We start from the raw sequence: 18645 nt of genomic DNA on the forward strand, positions 1-18645 counted from the left end.
AACCCCTCAAGCTCACCCATCTGCTCCGGGCTGGCTGCAGGAGGAAGTGGCGGTGGCTGGGCACAGGGCCCCATGGGTGTTGGTGTCCTGTTTCCCACAGCTCAGGAGCCCCCCACTCAGCAGGCCTCAGAGACCCAGTCAGGGCCGGCCAGCTTATCTTCTGCCAGTGGGGGCAGGTGGCATGCTCAGGGCTCCTGGGGCTCATTCCCTGGTCACACGCCCCCCAACAAGTAGGCTCAGGCTCCCCCTTGCCCCACCTCTGTGCCCCAGCTCCTCTCCTGGGGGCCCAGTGGCCCCCAGCCTGTTCCCCTCCTCCATCCATCACGTGGTCACCAGAGTCCCTGAGCAACGACTGTGGGCCCGAGCTGAGGGTGCTGGGTCGCAGACAGAGGAGGGGTGATGGAGCGAGTGTGCCATGAGGAGACAGTGCCGCCTTGCCAGAGCCACGGGCCGGCGGGCACTGGTGTGACTGCAGTGGGCCACGGTCCATGGGGGGTCTGGGTGAGCATCACCAGTAACCAGGGACGGTGGAGACAGTCACTCAGCATCCGTGCTGACAGCCCCGAGAGAGAGGCTGGGGGAGCTGACCAGTTGGCTAAGGTGGTCCCCCAGGCTCAGCAGCTACACTGGACAGCGGGGCTCCCGTGTCCGGGGCTCCCGTGTCCGGGTCTGGGGAACAGGGGATACCCAGGAGTGCTTGCTGGGCTCACTCTGCACCCCCCGCCTGCCCCCTCTGCTGCCTTTTGGGCACCTAGGATTTCCCTCCATAGCTGGGAGCCCAGCTGCAGACCTCCTGTGAGGAAGTCAGCACACAAGTTGGGGTGTCCTGGGCATGGGGACAAGGAAGCTGGGATCAGGACCAGACGGCCAGGCGCTGGGTCGGCTGGGGGTGCAGAAGTGACTGAGAAAGTGGCCGATGCCATAAAGGGGCTAAGATCCTGACTGACCCCTGCGGAGCTCTGGGGAGAAGCCAGTGGGCATTTGGGCTGCTGGAGTATTTGTTTGCACGAGCCTGAGCCACGGGGGCCTGGGTTTCATTTGAATTACGTAGGACTGTCCTGTTCTCTTTCTTTCCTTTGGCTGCAAGGGGTCTCACTTGCAGTATGCGGGATCTTCCCTGTTCACTGTGGCCTGAGGAATCTTTATTTAGCTGCAGCCTGTGAACTCTTAGTTGTGGCATGTGGGATCTAGTACCCTAACCAGGGATCAAACCCAGGCCCCCTACTTTGGGAGCATGGAGTCTTAGCTACTGGACCACCAGGGAAAAGGGAAAAGTGAAGTCGCTTAGTCTTGTCCAACTCTTTGCAACCCCATGGACTGTAGCCTACCAGGCTCCTCTGTCCATGGGATTTTCCAGGCAAGAGTACCAGAGTGGGTTGCTATTTCCTTCTCCAGGGAATCTTCTGGACCCAAGGATCGAACCCGGGTCTCCCGCATTGCAGGCAGACGCTTTACCCTCTAAGCCACCAGGGAAACATGTCTTTAAATGAACAGGCTTCCAAAAGCTGAGTGATGCCCAAAGGACGAGTGTCACTGAATGCGAAGGGTATCTCCTTACAATGTTTCAATTTGTTAGAAGCTGGGATAGATCACAGCACTCTGTTCCTAGGAGTGTGGGGCCCCCATTCCTAGAGAGTGTGGTCCTGCTGGGCTCGGCTCTGAGCACCCAAGTCCCTTCTTGCCGTCTAGTGACCCAGAGTGAGTTGTGACAGCAGCCAGCCTGGGCCTGGCTCACTGGGGACACCGTGCCCACCAGCACCCTCCGGGTCGGTCTGGGTGCCCGGGGGCTAGGAGGTCAAGTGCAGCTCGCAGCCTAGAAGCAAAGGCAGGTGACCCACCACAGCCCCACCACAGCCATGGGGGGGAGGCTGTGCCCGAGGGCGGCCCTCGCCCACACCTGCTTCTCTCCAAGGAGTCACGAGCCCCCCAGTGCGCGGTGCGCCTGAGCACCATCCTGCTGACCCTTAGCAGGAGTCACCCTGACCACCCCTGTCTCATCTGTCCCAGGGCCATGCCCTTCCTGGGCAGGTCAGGGGTCTGGGCGCACCAGGACCAGGGCAGGAGGGCGTCTGGGCCCAGACCCCCAGCGCACAGAGGTTCAGCTCCTCACTGTCCCCTCCGCAGGGCAGGCTGCCCACTCGAAGAAGCCAAGATTATCTCTCCAACATCCTCTTTGTGGTCGCCCTGGCTGTCAGTGGGGCCTGATCCTCGGTTGATGAGGGTCACCACGGGGGTGTGTGCACCCCTCCCAGTCCGAGCCTCCAGAGGACCAGAGGCCACTCTGCATTCCCAGGGAGCTGTCCCATCATCGCAGCTATGGGCGCACCTTCAGCCTAGGGAGCAGCAGCCCGCTGGGCCGACTGCGGCAACGCCTTCCGAGAAGTGGTCTGCAGCAGGGGCGGGGGTCTCCCTACTGGGAGCACTGGGGGGCAGTAAAGCATCAGAGCACCCCACTCTGGGGAGAATTGCAGACAAATGTGAGGTTGCAGGATGGACCCGGACTGGGGGTGGGGGGGGAGGGGAATCTCACAGAGGGAGGAGGAGGCCTCAGCTGGGCGGGGGTGGGACAGCGTGGCTAAGGTCCCCTGGCAGGAGGGTGGGTGTGAGAGGACCCACGGGCACCCAGGGAACCTCCCAGACCCCCAGCCTCCTCCAAGGGGCCTGTACCCCTGTGCTAAGCGAGCCTCTTAGGGCTCAGGGGCCAGGACCCACCTCCCTGCTGAGTGTCGGCAGAGGTGTAAGAAGTCCTGACTTAATGGGACCTCCAAGGCCTTGGTGACCTTTCCTGGGGCTGAGACTCTGTCTCTACCCTGCTGCCTACCCCTGTGCCCCTTTCCTGCCCAGGCTCCGAGGCGTGGGACAGCCCTGCCCTTCACCCCAACCCCATGCACCAGGCCCGCCCTGCTCGCCCATCCCAGCCAAGGGCTCCTCTTCTCACTCGCTTCACTCCATCCAACTCGGCTTGGCTCCTTGTGAGAACTGGGGGTGAAGGAGGGGTCATGTGGCCCCGAGGGGCCTGGGCAGCTTCTGCACTCAGGGCTTCAGCTCCCTCCTCCACACAGCTGCGCCAGAGCCCCTCCTGCTGGGGGCGGGTCACCAGAGGTCCCACGGGCTCCCCAGGGGTCAGGCTTCAGACCTACTCGGTCTGCGAGTGTGGCCCGAGCCCCCAGGACACAGCACAGCCCCGCAGGGAGAGCGGGCCCATCCCCACCGCCTTCTGTCCCCGCCGTGGCCTGAGCTGCCCCGCTGCCCAGCGATGGGAAAGTCTGAATCTGTTGCTATTTTCTCTCTGTTATCGGGCCCTTATCTGGTCACTTGCCGCGCAGAGGCCAGGGTCTCTCCCTGGCAGCCCCATGCCTCTCCTGCCCGCCAGCTGACCGGAGCCAGCGGGATAGGGGGCCAGGCCTTCCACCAGCCTGGGGGCAGTCTTTCTCCTCCGCCCACGATGCCCTGCCCAGCCCCCAGCTCCTCACACCCCTCCCTCTGCTGTGCCCCTCAGTCTCCTCCCCTGTGCACCCCGAAATCACCCCCCAGAGGAGCCCATAGAGCCCTCCCTGGGGAGCTGAAGTCATAGCAACACTTGCAATAAAGTCAGGCCTGTGCTCAGCACCCATAGACACCACCTCACTGAACCGTGACCCCAGCCCCAGATACAAGCTGCTTTCTGTGCGGAACCTGGGCTGGAGGGGTGGGCAGCACACAAGGCCCAGGCCTCGAGTCCTGCTCTTCCTTCCTCCTGGAGTGTTCTTCCCAGCCCCACTTGCAGGCAGTCTCCTCTGTCCCATACCAGATCGCCGCTTATTTGTCACCTCCTCCAGGAGGCCTTCCCTGACTGGCCTCTCCACCTCTCCTTGGTGGCAGTGGCCACACTTGCATTTTCACATTTTTTTTCCCTGGGGGGTGGGGGGCGGGGCATGTGTTGGCTGCAGGGTCCCCAGGGCCTGGTGCAGGAAGGTGGACTCAGGGGAGGTTTCATGAGTGAATGGCAAACGAGGACGTGAACAGCGGTTGAGCAGGAGGCCGTGGGCGCTCATGTCCGCCACACTACAGGTGGGGACCTGAGCAGGGTCGCATGCCCATCAGCGTCCACCCCTCCCCAGGGCCAGTGGGCCTGTGAGCATGACCAGGCCCCGGCCCCAACACTGAGTGGGGTCAGGAAATCCCACCTCCCCTCCTCCTCCGTGCTTTGGGGCACAGAGGAGCGCCCCACAGCTGTGAATGACTGTATAACACAGCAGCCGTGTGGGGGGTCTCAGGAAAGGCCCACACCTGGGTCATGCACAGAGTCCAGGTACGAGGCCACTGGACTTGGCCCAAATTCTTTCACTTAATGTTCCCAGTGGCCTGGGGGGCAAGCACAGTCTGCAGGGGCCGGCGGGCTTCACCCGGGGCCTCTGGACTTCCCGACTCTGCGCCAGCCCCCTTGGGGCCACCTCGGGGGCTTTTGTCCCCCTCAGCCACCAGCTCCGGCTTTCTTCTGGGCAGTCATTCAAAAGGACCCCCAGCTGTCTCACCATCAAAGCCAGGAGGACCATGTAGCCCAGGACTTGGAAGGAGCAGGGATCGTTCCTCCACACAGAGTCTGTCTCAGTAATTCAGTTTTAAAGCATGAAAAAAGGGAGTTGATGAAATTCCACTATCAGCGCCAAGCCAATATGCAAAATATCTCACCCCCAATCAAATAGCTATTATGTTTTCATTTCCATTTCGGCGTCCGGCTTAATGAGCAGGAGACAGATCGGCTCACGGGGCGTCTGCTTGCCGTGATAACCGAGGGGCTCCGGGCAGCGGGGGCTGCGCCCAGCGCGGGTGACCAGCATCATCCCCCGTGGATGCCTCCAGACAGGTGCTCGGCCTTGGACCCAGCTCTCCACCCCTCCAGGCAACGGGGCTGGTGTCACCCTCAGCCCAGATCACGGGCAGGGTGGGGGAGGCCTGAGCAGCAGCCAGGAAGGTGCGGTGTTGAGGGGTTCTGGCCGAGGGCCTCTATTGACTCGCCTGCAAAGTGGCCACAACTGGGGCTCACCTCTGGGGCATTGGGAGGCCCCCAGGTACTTGCCCGTAGCACCTGACATCTGGGCCTGCCTCCCGCTGCTGCTCCCCATTCACACCTTCCCCACTGTCCTCCACCCCTGGGCTGTGAGTCCAGGGAGGGCTTAAGGGGGAGACATTTGTAGATACTGAGTGCAGGGCTCACAGACACGTGAAGCTCCATAGGAGCAGTGCCCCTCCCCACCCTGGCCCCTTTTCCCAGGCCCTGCTGGGTATGGGGCGTCCGCAACTGTTAATGTTGGTGTGATGTTGATGCTGGTGATGCTGGTGTTTCCTGCACACTTACTGTGTGTCAGGACCTGATCACGGCTCCATGCAGATGAAATGAGGCTTTGTGATGCGGTGTTGGAGCTATTACAATTCCTGAGCGCAGAGAGGTGGAGCAACTTGCCTAAAGTCACACAGCAAGGACCCTGCCTGCCTGGCCAAGGATTGGCCTGGCCCAGCTGCTGGGGTGTCTGGGCAGAAAGGGTTCCTCAGGGATAAGTGGAGTCTTTCCTGGCCCAGGGCGCTTGGAGAAGCAGCAGTGTCCCTCCAGTCAGTGGAGAAACTTTCCTGCCCCCCCACCCCCTCAGGTGGAGCCGGGACCCAGGTGGCCCCTGGGGTGTCACAGCGGCAGGGAGGCTCCAGCAGAAGCTCCAAGGTCTCATGGGGCGCGATTCACAGCATCACATCCCATCACATCCCTCTTGTGGGCCTGGAGCCATTTGCTGGTTGGCGATTGTCTCCTGCGTTATCAGAGCATTAATTGTGCTAGAATGAATTAGCGCCATTAGGATAAATTGCTGCGGCCGGCAGCCTCTTTCTTCACGCTCCTGTCACGCTTTGTGACGAGCGGATGCCTTTGTTCTTTCATAAATGGAGCTGCCAGGAGCTCGGGCCTCCCTGGGTGGCTGAGGCCCACCTGGGTGGGAGAGTGGGCTGGGGAGAGGCAAATGCCCAACCCCAGGACTCTGGTCCCAGCAGTCCCTGAAAGCAGGGGCTTCGCACCCCTTCTCTGGAGCCGGCCACTGAGGCCAGGAAGTCCCTGCCATCTGCACGAGGGCGCACAGCTTCAGGGCCCCCTCTCCACTCTGAGTAAGCTGCCGAAGCACCTGGACTTCTAGAAAGAGGCCGGCAAATGGGCTGGCCCCAGGCCTGTGTGCTGCACCCCACCAAGGCTACCAGCAGTTCTTGCTCCGGCTAACCCCACGGGCAGGGGAGGTCACAGAGGATCAGGCCGCCCATTCATCCCAGGGGCATGAGTCTAGGGTGCTCCCAGCCTGCTGTGGAGCCTCCCGTGTGGGCGCACTGATGAGAGACCATGCCATGAGGGTTTAACCCGGGGCTGGTTCTGTCTGAGCCCCATGGCCACAAGAGGTGAGCACCTGCCGGCCCATCTCCTGTCCTTACAGCTCCGTGGGGGCCCGGAGCTAGAATCCAGGGGTGCAGCCGAGCAGTGGGTGGGGCGGAGCAGGTATCTGGAGGAGGAGCTAGGAAGGGGGTGGGGCGAGGGTCTGGGGGATTGGCGGAGGGTGAGGTGGGACAGCTGCTCTCCACAGCTCTCGAGCCCCCTACAGAGGCACCGTCCTAACCTCGGGGCAGAGGTTGCCACCCTGGCCTGCACGTAGGGGCCCCTGGCAGGTTTCCCAGGTGGTCTGGGGTCAGGCTGCTTGCTCGGCTGTCAGGAGACCCCTGCGGGGCACCGCCCACCCACCCCCCTGCCCCCCGACCCTGCCACAGGAGCCTCTGAGGGAAGATGATGGGCTGGTTGCAGGCATCTGTGTGCCCACCTCTGCCTCATCAGCCATTGCTGCTTTAATCGGGTTGACGAGCTCCTCCTGCCCTGGGGCCCACCCTCGGCATGTCCTTAGACTTCGGAACCCCACATGTGAGGGCTCCCTGCAGGAGGGGGCCCGGGCATGGGGGTGACTGCACAGAGGCCAGGGCGATGTCTCCCCTGGGGGGCCCAGCGGGCAGGCCTGGGCAGCGGGCGGCTGGGTGACCCCCAGGTGTGGGAACTGGTGCGGGGCTTGGGGTGGGTACAGGGGCAGGGTACGCGCATCCCTGGGGGACGCCCTGCTCATGGCCACCCCCTCGAGGCCTCTGGCCACGTGAGGGGCTGAGACTCTGCCTGGTCCCCGCTGCACCGGCCCCCGGTGCTGCGCCAGTTCTGGGAGGGCCAGGGGGCCGGTGGTAGGTGCACCGTGAGGGGGCAGCGCCTCACGACTCCTCTGGGGCTGTGTCCACAGGTTCCCTCGGAGACATGGAGGCCAAAGAAGAGGCTCAGGCCGCGGACACCAGCCTCCCAGAGCAGGAGGCCACAGTGCTGGAGCCCGAGCCCACAAGCCCTTCCAGTCCAGGTGAGTCGGGCGGTGGGCCCCGCAGGTCTGGCCCCGGCCCCCTGGGCTGCCCCCCATCCTCGCAACTTCACATGAGCCAGTGCCCACCGAGGACTCAAGTTTCCACAGTGTGAAATGGGCGTTGTGCTGAGAAGTGCCCGCGGGCCAGCCATGCCCGGCAGGGCCAGGAGAAGGCGTGGAGGGGGTCGGGGATGGGGGTCTGGAAAGCTGAGCCCTTCATGGCGCAGATGGGGAGAGCGAGGCCAGAGGGGGAGGGTCTAGTCCAGGCTGAGTCAGGGTCACGTGGGCTCTGAGTGACCTCCCAGACTCTGAAACAGAGACACTTGCCTCAGCACTTGTGGGCCTCCCTTTACAGATGAGAGAACGAGGCCCCGAGAGGCTGAGTGATTTGCCCAGGGTCACCCCGCCTGTAAACTCCCAAACAGGATCCCACCCTAGGCCTGAGTTCAGGTGGACTCCCCAGCCCTCTGCCGGCTTCCTCCCTCCCCACCCTACCCTGGGCACCTGGACCCTTTCCTTGGGCCCTCCTGGTGGCAGCGTCCTAGGGGTTGGGGATGCGTTTCTAAAGCTGAGGACAGGACTTGGGAGGAGAGATTCCCACACACACCCAGCGGTGGATTAACTGACACCAAGGAGGCTCCTCTGGCCAGGCCCCTGGAAGGGCCTCGAAGCTGGCCCAGCCACGTCCTCACATTGCCCCAGAGACCCCCAGGAGGAGAGGCCTCCCTGAGGTGGAAGCCCTGGGGGAGGTCAGCGCCCTCACCCCTGTTTTCCAGAAAAGGGACCTGAGACTGGGGGGTGGTTAGTAGGTTTGGGGGTGGGCTCTGAGTCCTGCTCACCTCACCCCCACCCCCTCTGCCCTGCTGGCCGTGGGTGGAAACCTCACTCCCATCCCCACTCTGTGCCATGAAGCCCCGTGCACAGAGGCAGAGTCACCCCCAGGCCGTAGTGTGATGGGGGAGACAGTCACAGGACTGAGTGGTGTTGTGACCGGGAGTGAAGGCGAGATGGGTGGGGGCAGCCGTGAGCAGACGTGCAGGATGTGTGGAGCCGCCCGAGCAAAGGCCCTGGGGTGGGACGCAAAAGGACAGCAAGACAGCCCGGTAGGGCTGGGACTGAGGGGCTGAGATTCCAGACAGAAGGTGGGGGGGCTTCTCAGTGTGGACCCCCCACCCCACTAAGGTGCCAGTGTCAGAGTCTCCCCGGCATAACCACAACAGGCCCCATCCTCTGAGACCTACGGCCTGTGTGCCTTTCCCCAGCACAGCCCGTTGGGGTCCCGGCCCCTGCAGTGAGGCCAGGCCAGCAGGACTCGAACCCAGGGTCAGGGCTCCCGTCATCCTCAGCTCCCCGGGCAGCGGGCAGAGCAGAGGGGCGCAGGCCTGGGCTCTGACACTCTTGCTCGTGGCTGTCTCTGCCTTCATCATCTCCATCAGTCACTTAGCACTGCAGCCTGCACCCGCCCCGCCCACCCCAGCCTGGCCCCAGCCTGGCCCCAGCCTCAGCCCTTTCTGAGCCTTGCTTTCCACACCTGTAACTGGGCCTGAGCCCCTCAGTGGCCCAGGGCGTGGCGAGGGGCCTCCACCACCACCTCCATCACCATCAGGTGCTGTGAGCTCACGGGGGCCTCGCTCTCCAGAGGGCCAGCGGCTGGTTCCTGGTGGACTTTGCCCCGGGGAGTCGGGTCCCTTATCTGATCTGGGAGCTGAGCTGCATGGAGTGGGGGCGGGCCCGGGGAGGAGCTGGAAAAAACAGTCGGGGTTGCACCTGGCACAGACTGCGGTGATAACGCGCTGATGGGCGTTGATAAGGCGGCAGGAGCAATGTCTGCCTGTCGGGCGGGCCCAGCGTGGCTCCCGCGCAGTGGCTGGAGCTCAGATGCCAGCCGCGTTGATTTATAGCCAAAAATAATAGGACTTTTATACCGTGTGATTGATTTATTCGATGTTAATCACAGCCCTTATCGCGGTATTAATAATCTGCCGGGTGCGTGACGTCACCAAGGGGGGGCTTTTATGGGACCTCATTGATTGGGGGCCGTGGTGGTTATCGGTCCAGCAGGGAAGGCAAATATGCCCTTTGGGCTGGAATTGGGTGCGGGGCTTGGCGGAGGGGCCCCCAGCTGCCAGCCGAGGAGACCGGGAGCCGGGCCGTGCGTGTGCCCGCTGGCCAGGGCGTGCCGAGAGGCCATCCACACTCTAATTATTAACAGCAGCGGGGAGGGCGCCTATCACTGTTGCAGTTAATGAGGGGCTGAGGGTTTGTTTTTTTAAGAGGCCGGGGGGGCGAAACTGAGATGTCTGATCGCACCCCCACCCAACTTTGAAGAAGCCTTTGAGAGGGGGTCACCGCGGCCACACGCTCACCCACCTGGCTTTAGTATCCCTCGTGGCCATGGGCTGGGGTGGGCAGACACCTCGGTGTCCTGAGGCTCCAGGGAACCTACTGCTCTCCTTTCCACAGAGGCTAATCCTCCACCCCCTCCACTGCCGCCGGCCCCCACATCCCCAGGAGGCCCCGAGGAGCCGGAGCATCGGGAGCCAGAGATGATGCCGGAGGAGGAGGCAGCCAGCAGCCCCTGGAGTGGGCCAGGTAAGTGCGCCTGCGGCCGGGTCCGGCAGCGTCACCTCACAGGGTGGCCCTGGGGCCCAGCCAGTGGGGGGTCCTGAGAATCGGCCACCTGACGGTGCGGGGTGGAGCACGGTGGACAGGCCAGGTACACTGGCCAGGAGGTGGGTGGTGAACTGTTGGGCCCAAGCCTGGCGTCTGTTCCAAAGTCCAGCTGCCTGTGGGTCCACAGGTTCCCTGGAGGGGACACTGAACTGTGCCGACGCTCAGAGCTAAACCGGGGCCCTGTGCAGTGTACGGGCCTCTGAGGGTTCCTTGGAGGCAGGGTGTGGTCTGGCGGGGACAGCGGAGCAGCAGCCGTGAGACGGGAAGGGCATCCGCCAGGCAGGAGCAGCAGGGCCAAGGCAGGGTGGTGGGGGTGTGGATCTGGAGCTGCCCGTCTGCCAGGCCCTTGCCAGCCAGGAAGGGGCTCCGGCCTGAGGGGTTGGGAGGGGAGACAGGAGGCGGCTCCAGCCCCCCAGGTTCCTGGATGAAGGGTGTGTCTTTGAAGCGGTTCTGTGCCTCCCAGCGCTGCCCCGCCCCACCCCATTTGTAGCTGGAATTGTGAGCTCGGGGCCCACCAGGCTCTCCCCGAGGCGTGCATTTCCACCGGCTTGAGTCGCAGGCGGGCTGGGGGCTTTGCCTGTTGCTGCGATTCCTAATCGGAGCTGAGGCAGCTCACCGGGCACAGCGTGGCTGGCCGTCAGGGCCCCGAGTGGGGGCCGCTAGGTGAGGAAGGGTGGGCATGGCCCTGGTGAATGCAGGGCCTGGATGGAGGCCGCACTCCCGGGGCAGGCGCGCAGCCACGTAGCATGTATTGAGCACCTGCTGTGTACTGGACATCAACTCTGAGCAGACAGGCTCCTGGGGAACTGACACCAGCACAGCCAGCAGCGTGGGGAGGGAGGTTGCGGGGGACGTACGGCAAGGGCCTCAGCTTGTGGGGGCTGGGAAGACCTCACCCCGGCAGAGAGGACCCCCATGGTCTCCCAGGAGTATTAGAGATGCTCTCCTGCAGTTCAGCTCAAGTAGTCCTGTGAAACTCATCGTGACCCCGAGGTGCCGATGAGAGAGGGCTGGACTGCTTAGTGATGTCTGCAGGGTGCCAAAGAGATGAGGGGCTCGTGTGTCTTCCGGGCTCCCTGCTGGCCCCTTTGCTGTATGTGCGCGTCTGGGGCCCAGAGAGGGCAGGGTTGGCTGCTGGGCACAACCAGGATGGGAGACACGACCACAGACTCAAGACCAGGGCTGAGTCAGTTCACTGAGAGGCCACCCTGGGCCAGACAGGCTGGGGCTCCCACGCTAGCCCAGCGCGGGGAGGAGTGTTAGCACAGCCACCCCGCTGCCATCAGGACTCCTTGGCCGCCCCCACATCACCTCGGTGACCCAGTGACAGGCGGGGAGGGGCCCCAGGAGCCCCAGCCGGCCGTGCCCACAGCATGCCCTCTCCACACACAGAGCACCTGGCCAGGGACAGGCCTCAGGCCACACGTCTACGCGGCCCACACCACCGGTTGGGCACAGCTGAGCTGGACCCCCACCTGCGGGGCCAGGCCTCCCCACACACAGGGGACAGAGCTGGGGGGCTGGGGCCCACTCTGCTGCCCCAGTTTCCCCAGGTCTAGGGCAAGGTAACAACAGGGCACCTACAGACTCCAAGTCAGCCCTGCCTTGGCCCCATGGCTCCCACACTCCAGGGACCATCACCAGTCCAGGGATTGGACCCTGAGGCTGCAGTCTGGAGCAGGACCATGGGGACGAAGGGGATGGGCCGTCCTCACACCAGCCCCTGAGGCAGGTGCAGAGCAGCCCTGGGGCCGGTCCACGTCACTGCCTGGAGGCAGCACACCAGACTCCAGCCCGGCTCTGGAGCTCGGGCTGTGCGTATGTGGATGCCGGCCCAGCTGTCCTGCGTCGGCCCCCGCCCACCTCACGGCCTTCTTAGCATCCGCATCCATGTTCTACGGATGGGAAGGCAGAGGCCCCTGGAGATCAGGGCCTGGCCCCAGGGTGACTGTGGGGGCCGTGGCTCGGATGGGTGCACCCAGGAGCTTCCTGAGCTATTTGCATCTTCTGGGGGCCACCGGGGGGCTCCCTGTCGGCCCCCGCAGATAGGAATTTCTGTGTAGTGGGCAGCGATGGGCCGATAAGCGGCCGCTGGCCAACCGCCGTGGTGACCGTCCTCTATCAGACCCTAAACAGGCCACACTTATCGCCTGGCCGGGAAGCCAGAGAGGCCTCATGGGCTCTTATCTTATAGGGGCTGTCCTGCTGGCGATGGGAGGCAGGCCTTGCCGGGGCTGGCTGGATCGGTGTCCCCAAGGGCAGTGCCCAACCCAGGGTCCGGCCAGCCAAGGGGCAGGGGTGTGCAGCCACGCCTCGCCAGGTCCTGGGGCTCTGGTGGCTCCCTGGCCCCTCCCGCACGGTCCCGCTGACCCCCTGCCTGTGCTCGTCTCCCCCTCCCCATCTGAGGATCGCTTGACATCCAGTTGTTCCTCCTGCCCCATCCCATGTGAGGACTGCCACCCCAGGGACCTGGCTTGTCAGGCCAGCCGGAATCACGCGCACCCTGTCCTGCCTGGCTCTGGGGGCCGCTGGCTGGACCCTGAGTCTCGGTCTCCCATGTGAGGCCTAGGGCTTGCACACACCTGGTGTGTCCCTAGCAGGGGGTTGCCCCCACCACCTTGCCTTTCCGGCCACTGTCTTCTGCTAGCCAGGACAGCTCCTGGGTCAGACCCATTCCAGGTGGGGGCCGAGACCGCGAGGTCCCAAGGCAGGTGACTCGACCCAGCAGAAAGGCTGGGCCTCACGCCTCTCTCCAGCCATGCATGGGTCTGGTGCAGCTGCCCTTCCTGCAGGGGTCCAGGCCCTGAGCAAAGACTCCAGGAGACCCCCAGCCCAGACAGAAGGGAGGCCTTCCAGCCTCTCTTCCCGGGGGGGCCTAGACATGTACCACACACACAGCGAAGTCTGGGCCACAGGGTGTGTGAGGGGCCTGTCAGCTCCAGCCTCGTTACTGCCCCACACCAGCTCCCTCCTCCCCACGCCGGCTCCCCCCACCCCACCACGACCCCAGAGCTCCAGAAACAGGTGGGGAGGCACTCTGGATGTCGCTTCACTTCAGACGTCGCGAGCGTCGTCAGCTGCCAGCGGCTACTTCTCAAGTGCAGCTGCTTCAGGCTGGAACCCCGTCCAGCCCTGGCTGTGCTGAGAGCCCGGAACTTGCCTGCCCAGGCCTGGAGCCAGCTTTGCTGAGTGACTGTGGCAGGTTGCCTGACCTCTCTGGGCTTGGTTTCCTCATCTTTATGAGCACACAGAGCGGAGCCAGCTCCCCACTCGGTGCTGTCAATCTGCCAGGGCGGCCCGGGCCTCTGGGTCAGGGGGAGTCTGGGGGAGAAGCCGCTGTGTAAGACCATGGAGCAGGGAGGAGCCCCTGCTGGTAACGGGCACCTTGGCCAGGGGTCCCCGCTGACCCTCAGGAGCCTGGGGTCTGGACTGGGTCCGCAGAGAGGTCACTCCCCTCCTCCGAGCGGCAGGGGCAGCAGCACTGGGGGTGAGGCTGGTGTGGAGGCCATACCAGGTGGGCAGGGGCACCCCCATCCTCATGGAACCCAGACACCACCAGCTTTGTGGACTGTCTAGGAGGGGAGGGTCCTCGCCACAAAAGTGACCCTGAGGGGCTCACAGGCACGAAGGTGCTGAGGTCAGCAGGTCTGCGTGGATGTGGGAGAGGAGAGCGCCAGCTGGAGGCACAGCCCGCGCCAGGACCCCAGGGTGCTGAGCAGGGTGCGGCGGGCAGGGGTTTGGTCCCAAGAGAGGGGGTCCCTTGGGGCTGCCACTGGGAAAGTGAATGAGAGCAGAGCAGGGACCTACCCCTGGCTTTGAGTCTGTGGCGTGGCTACAGTCCGCAATGGGGAGGGGGTGTTGGGCAGGGGGCTGCCCTGCCTGGCACTGTTCTCACTTCCCGTTGAGCCACCAGCCCAAGTGAGAGGGTAGAGGAGAGGGGCGGACGGCAGGGACCCGGGGAGCCGGGTGTTTTTATCTTTGAAATGACCTTGTTTGTGCAAGGGGCTGGCTGTTTAGAATTCCGATATGCAGATGGCTGGGAGCTATAATCTGAAATCCCCACCTCGCATCTGTGACGGCCCTGCCCTGCCTCTGCTCCGTGGCCCCAGCGACAGGCTCCCCCTTTGCCTCCCCAGTTAACGTGAAGGAAAAGCAGAGGGTTGGGCACACAGGCAGCCCCCGAGAGGGCTGTGAGCCCTGAGGGTCCCCTTCAACTGTGGAGGGTCCTGGCCCTGTCCCCCACCTTGTGGCCCCCATTGCAGTGGTGGTTGGCGTGGCCTCAGCCTCCTGGCTGGGGCATGAGAAACAGAGGGAGCAGTGAGTGGAGGCTGGGCTGGGTTTGGGCCCCCAGGGACCCGAGAGCCTCCTCTGCAGCCAGACCTCGTGGGGGTCCCCTCCCCGCAGGGACTTGCCTGGGGCAGACCACGTGAGCACGTACCGTCCAGTTCTCCATGCACCTGTCCAGGAGGCAGCGTGGTCCAGACACCCTTGAGTGCAGGGCTGTCCACCTCAGGGGCAGTGAGTATCTGGGGAGTGAAGGGGTGAACCTAAGGGACCCCAGGGCTCCCCACCAGCTCTGGTGGCTAGTCAAGTGGCCCTGAGGGTGGCCTGCACTCCACAGATGGCCAGGCCTGTGACCTGACAGTGTGGTCAGAGCCCCAAGAACAGGGTCCCTTCACCTGTAAGTGTATCGGGGCCTGGAACTCTTTCCTGGTGACCTCTGTTTACAAGACAAAATTCAGATGACCAAACATGAGGTGTCACGTTCTTGGTTCTCAGCTTCATCCCGGGCCCTTGAGGCCGAGATGGGAAGGCTGGCCATGTCCCCACCACACTGCAGGTCAGCAGAGGGGACAGCCAGGAGGTCAGGCCAGGACAGCACCATAGGTGTGCCCCACCCCCAAGGTGCAGCCTAAAGAATACATTGGAGTGGGCCGAGGGTGTTCAGGTGAGGAGCGGGCACGTGCAAACGCCCTGAGGTTTGGACAGCATGGGCGTGGCCGGAACGGGGTTGGGGAGAGACAGGACAGGCCAGGCCATGGATGGGTCAGGGTTTGGGCTCAAGGCCATGGACTGTAGTGAGATGCCTCCACTGCCTTGGCCGTAACACGGGGTGGGTGTGAAGCAGGGTGTTTGGCTGGCTGCTGCATGGAGAGTGGGCTAATGGACACCACCTCTGGGAGCAGGGTCGGGTATGGCAGCTGCTGTTTTCCACTTGGGCCCCGGAGCTGCTCCCTCTCTGTGCAGGGCCCCAGGGGTCTGCCGGAAGCCCGGCATTCTCGCCCAGAAGCGTGTGCAAGGGCATCGGACTGGCCGTCTGGGTGCACTCAGTGGACTAATCTTGGCGCCTGGAGTTTCTCTGCAGACCTCAAGGTTTGTTATCGGGCAGCGGTGGTGGGCAGGCGGCTGAGGCAGGACGGCCCGTCCTGATGGACAGCGGGGAGATGGGCTGATACGGCCTGGCCACATGGCCCCTCCCACCCGCTCGGCATGTGTGGGTGGGAAAAATCATTTCAGCTATTTTGTGTTATCACTGGGCCTGGCGTTGCGGCCCAATAGGCCCATTTATCTTAGATTAGCGGGCGGGGGGGAGGGGCACAGGAGGGGGCGACGGCGGGCGGTGGGGGTCAGCCTGGGGTCAGCTCCAGAGACCAGAGCCAGGAGCTCCGTCAGGAGCCACCTCCATTCCACAGCAGATGTCCCCAGAGAGACGTGTTCCCTGAGACCACTCCCAACCCCCGTCCAGAGGGCCCTCCACCCATCCTGACCCCCTTCACAGCTGAGTGGATAAGGACTGGAGCAGCAGGGAGGGGGCGCTCTGAGGAGGGGGTCGTTGGTCTCCGCAGCGACCATCCTTCCCAAATGTTTACCACACACCGCCAGCTGGAAAGGGGAGGTGTGACATGGGCCATTAGGAGCATGGAGTGGGGGTCTGCAGCCCAGGAATGGGCCAGGGAAGGGGGTCGTTTATTCGCTCAGCAAACCCGTGCTTCCTGCGCCTGCTCAGTGCCAGCATCATCCCAGCCCCCCAGGGGACTGTTATTTTGATCTGGGAGACAGAGACTAAATAATAAAGAAGTAAAGGCGTCACATGTCCAGGGGAGTTGAGGGGGTGAGGCTCTGGAATGAACTGAGGGGCAGTTCTGAGTCGGGCGGCCTGAGCTGCGTTTGAGCAAAGACCAGAAAAGTGAGGGGAGCCGGCTGCCATCCGGGGACCCCTGACCGGGACAGTCTCAGAGAGCAGGAGGATCCCGCTCTGAGGTGGTTTCCGTGGAAATGGGGTTCAGGGTCCTGGGCTTTGGCTGGCTGTGACCCTGACGGGCCCCCTTGAGTTCTTCCTTGACCCCCTCTCAAGCCCCCTCCCCAGGGCATCAGTCCCCAGGCTAGGGGAGCGGCCTGAATCCCCGGCCAGCGGGGCCCTGTGGGACAGCCCCAGGGCCAAGGCTGAGCTGGGGCCGTGAGCCCGAGGTCCCTCCTGGCTGGATGCCACGTCGTGTGCAGCCCAGCGGGCACCAGAGGCCCAGGTGCCAGGCTACACACAACACCCCAGGAGGGCCCTGAGCAGAGGGCCTGCGCCCCTGCCACCCTGAGGGGGGCTGAGGCCATGGCCCATCCCCCCCAGACCAGGCTGCTGACTGCTCAGCCCTGAGTAGCCCCTTCTGTGGTCAGTGGTCCTTCACCGGCTAGTAGAAGCCACCCTTTGGCCCAGTTCTGACTTCAGCCTCCGCCCCAACAAAGGCCCGGGCCTCGGGTCATTCGGAGCTGGGCCGGACCCGTGAGCGGGGCCGGCAATCCACGGACCACTCTTTAGCAAGACTTGCCCACCATCCCGTTGGACTTTCCCTGCCACACAGCCTGTCCACTCACTCCCATTTTCATTCATTGAGCACCTACTGTGTGCCAGTCTTCGTCACGGACCCTGGGGGAGCCCCAGTCCTCCCGGGGCCGCAGACTATGCAGAGAGCGGTCAGCAGGGGCCCAGAAGTTAATCAGGGAAGGCGACCGAGAAGGGGCACGTGTGGTGAGGGGTGCGTGCCTCTCTCCCTCGGAGGTCTGCACCGGGAGCTCCATGGACACCGGGGAAGACGGCCCACCCGCGTGGCCGGTGCAGGGCCTGGCAGGGAGACCACTCGGGCTGGCCCAGCGGCTTTGTGGTGAATGGACTCTAGGGGCTCTGGTGTGGACACAAGAGACCCGTGAAAAGGCTCACCCCGAAATGTGGCGGCAGGCACCGTGCTCCCGTGTTTCAGGCGAGGACACTGAGACCCAGAGAGACGCGGGTTGACCGGGGCTGGGCCCTGTAGTCCCACCTCCCAGCCCAGCCCCACAGGGTTCTCCAGGCCTCTTGGTGGGCAGGTGCGGACCCTGTGCTGGTGGAGATGGAGGGGGCGCGGGGTGCCCTTCGGGGAGTGTGTGGCCAGGCCCAGATCCCCCTCTCCCAGCTGCGGGTGGGGGCCCAGGCCTGGCCGCTGACCTCACCGCCTTCCGGGAGTGGCTATCTGCGGCTGGGCCGCCTATCTCTGCCGCGAGTGCTAATCGAGCCGGCTTCCTCCTCCGCCCTCCTGCCCGCTTCCTGCCCTGGCTGCCCCCAACCCCGAGGCCGGGCGTCTGAGCATCCGCCTGTCCCGCCAGGGCCTCCAGACATCGGGGGTGCGGGGCCACCGGGCCCTGGCTGGAGCCCCTGGAGAGGGTGGCCCCTCCCGGAAGTGTGCTTCCTCATCCTCCTGGGCCCACCGTGTCCTGGGGCACCGCAGCTCGCCTCCCCCCGCCGCCACCTCCTGTGTAATGCACAGGCCAGCTTCACGGCAGGCGGTCAGGGCCGCACCGCTCCCTGTCGTCAGCACCTTCGCTGGCGAGGGACCTGCACGGCCGCGGTTACTGCCACCAGCACTGGTGACTGTCCAGCTACTCCTGGCTGGGGGGGCCCACTGACCACGGGCATCAGGACAGACTGACTTCTCGCCGTGCCCACTCCTACTGGGGTGTGTGGCCTGGCACCTGGGCCGCGCGTCTGTGGGACGGGGGACCAGACACTCGGGCCATCTGGAGGAGCCAGGAGGGCTGAGGACAGCGGGCGGGGCGGCAGAGCGGTGTGTGTGACGTGGGGCCCCCTCCAAGCCCACACGGGGGCACCTTGGGGTGACCTGGGGCTCACGGCCCTGGGGGCCAGGGGAGACTGGGGCAGGGCCGCCCTCATGCCCGGCTCTGTCTGTCTCGGGATCTCCCCGCAGCCCAGGGAGCAGGCGACTCTGGCCGGCCCACCTGACAGGTGAGGGAGGCAAGCTGCAGAGGGTCGGCCAGACCAGGAGCGGAGCCGCCCACCCGGCCTTCCCGATCTAACAGTGTCCCTGCGTCCCTCCCGTGTGGTGCCGGGCTCCTTATTTATTTATTTATCGTTACTGCTCTGTCTGCGCGCTAACTTTTTATTTCCTCACCGCGTGTTTCCATTACTACGGCAGTGGACGCGACCGATAAGATCGGTGCCTGGAGATGGGACAAAGGGGCTGCCATCGGCTCGAGGGCTGGTCATATCCTGCCCGAAGGGGCTGAGCGGGGCCTGAAATGAACGATGCTATCG

At 64.2% G+C, this 18645-nt stretch overlaps 1 protein-coding gene across 1 annotated transcript in view; it reads left to right on the forward strand.

The window, feature by feature from the left end:
- The window catches only part of ZFPM1 (zinc finger protein, FOG family member 1), a 60792-nt gene that overhangs the window by 16774 nt on the left and 25373 nt on the right, over positions 1–18645 (forward strand). The window contains exons 2-3 of the mRNA XM_052656254.1: positions 7284–7394; positions 9858–9986. Coding sequence (XP_052512214.1) covers positions 7284–7394; positions 9858–9986 — 240 coding nt within the window. The remainder of the gene's footprint in view (positions 1–7283; positions 7395–9857; positions 9987–18645) is intronic.

This window comes from Budorcas taxicolor, chromosome 18 (assembly GCF_023091745.1).
Source record: "Budorcas taxicolor isolate Tak-1 chromosome 18, Takin1.1, whole genome shotgun sequence".
NCBI lineage: Eukaryota > Metazoa > Chordata > Mammalia > Artiodactyla > Bovidae > Budorcas > Budorcas taxicolor.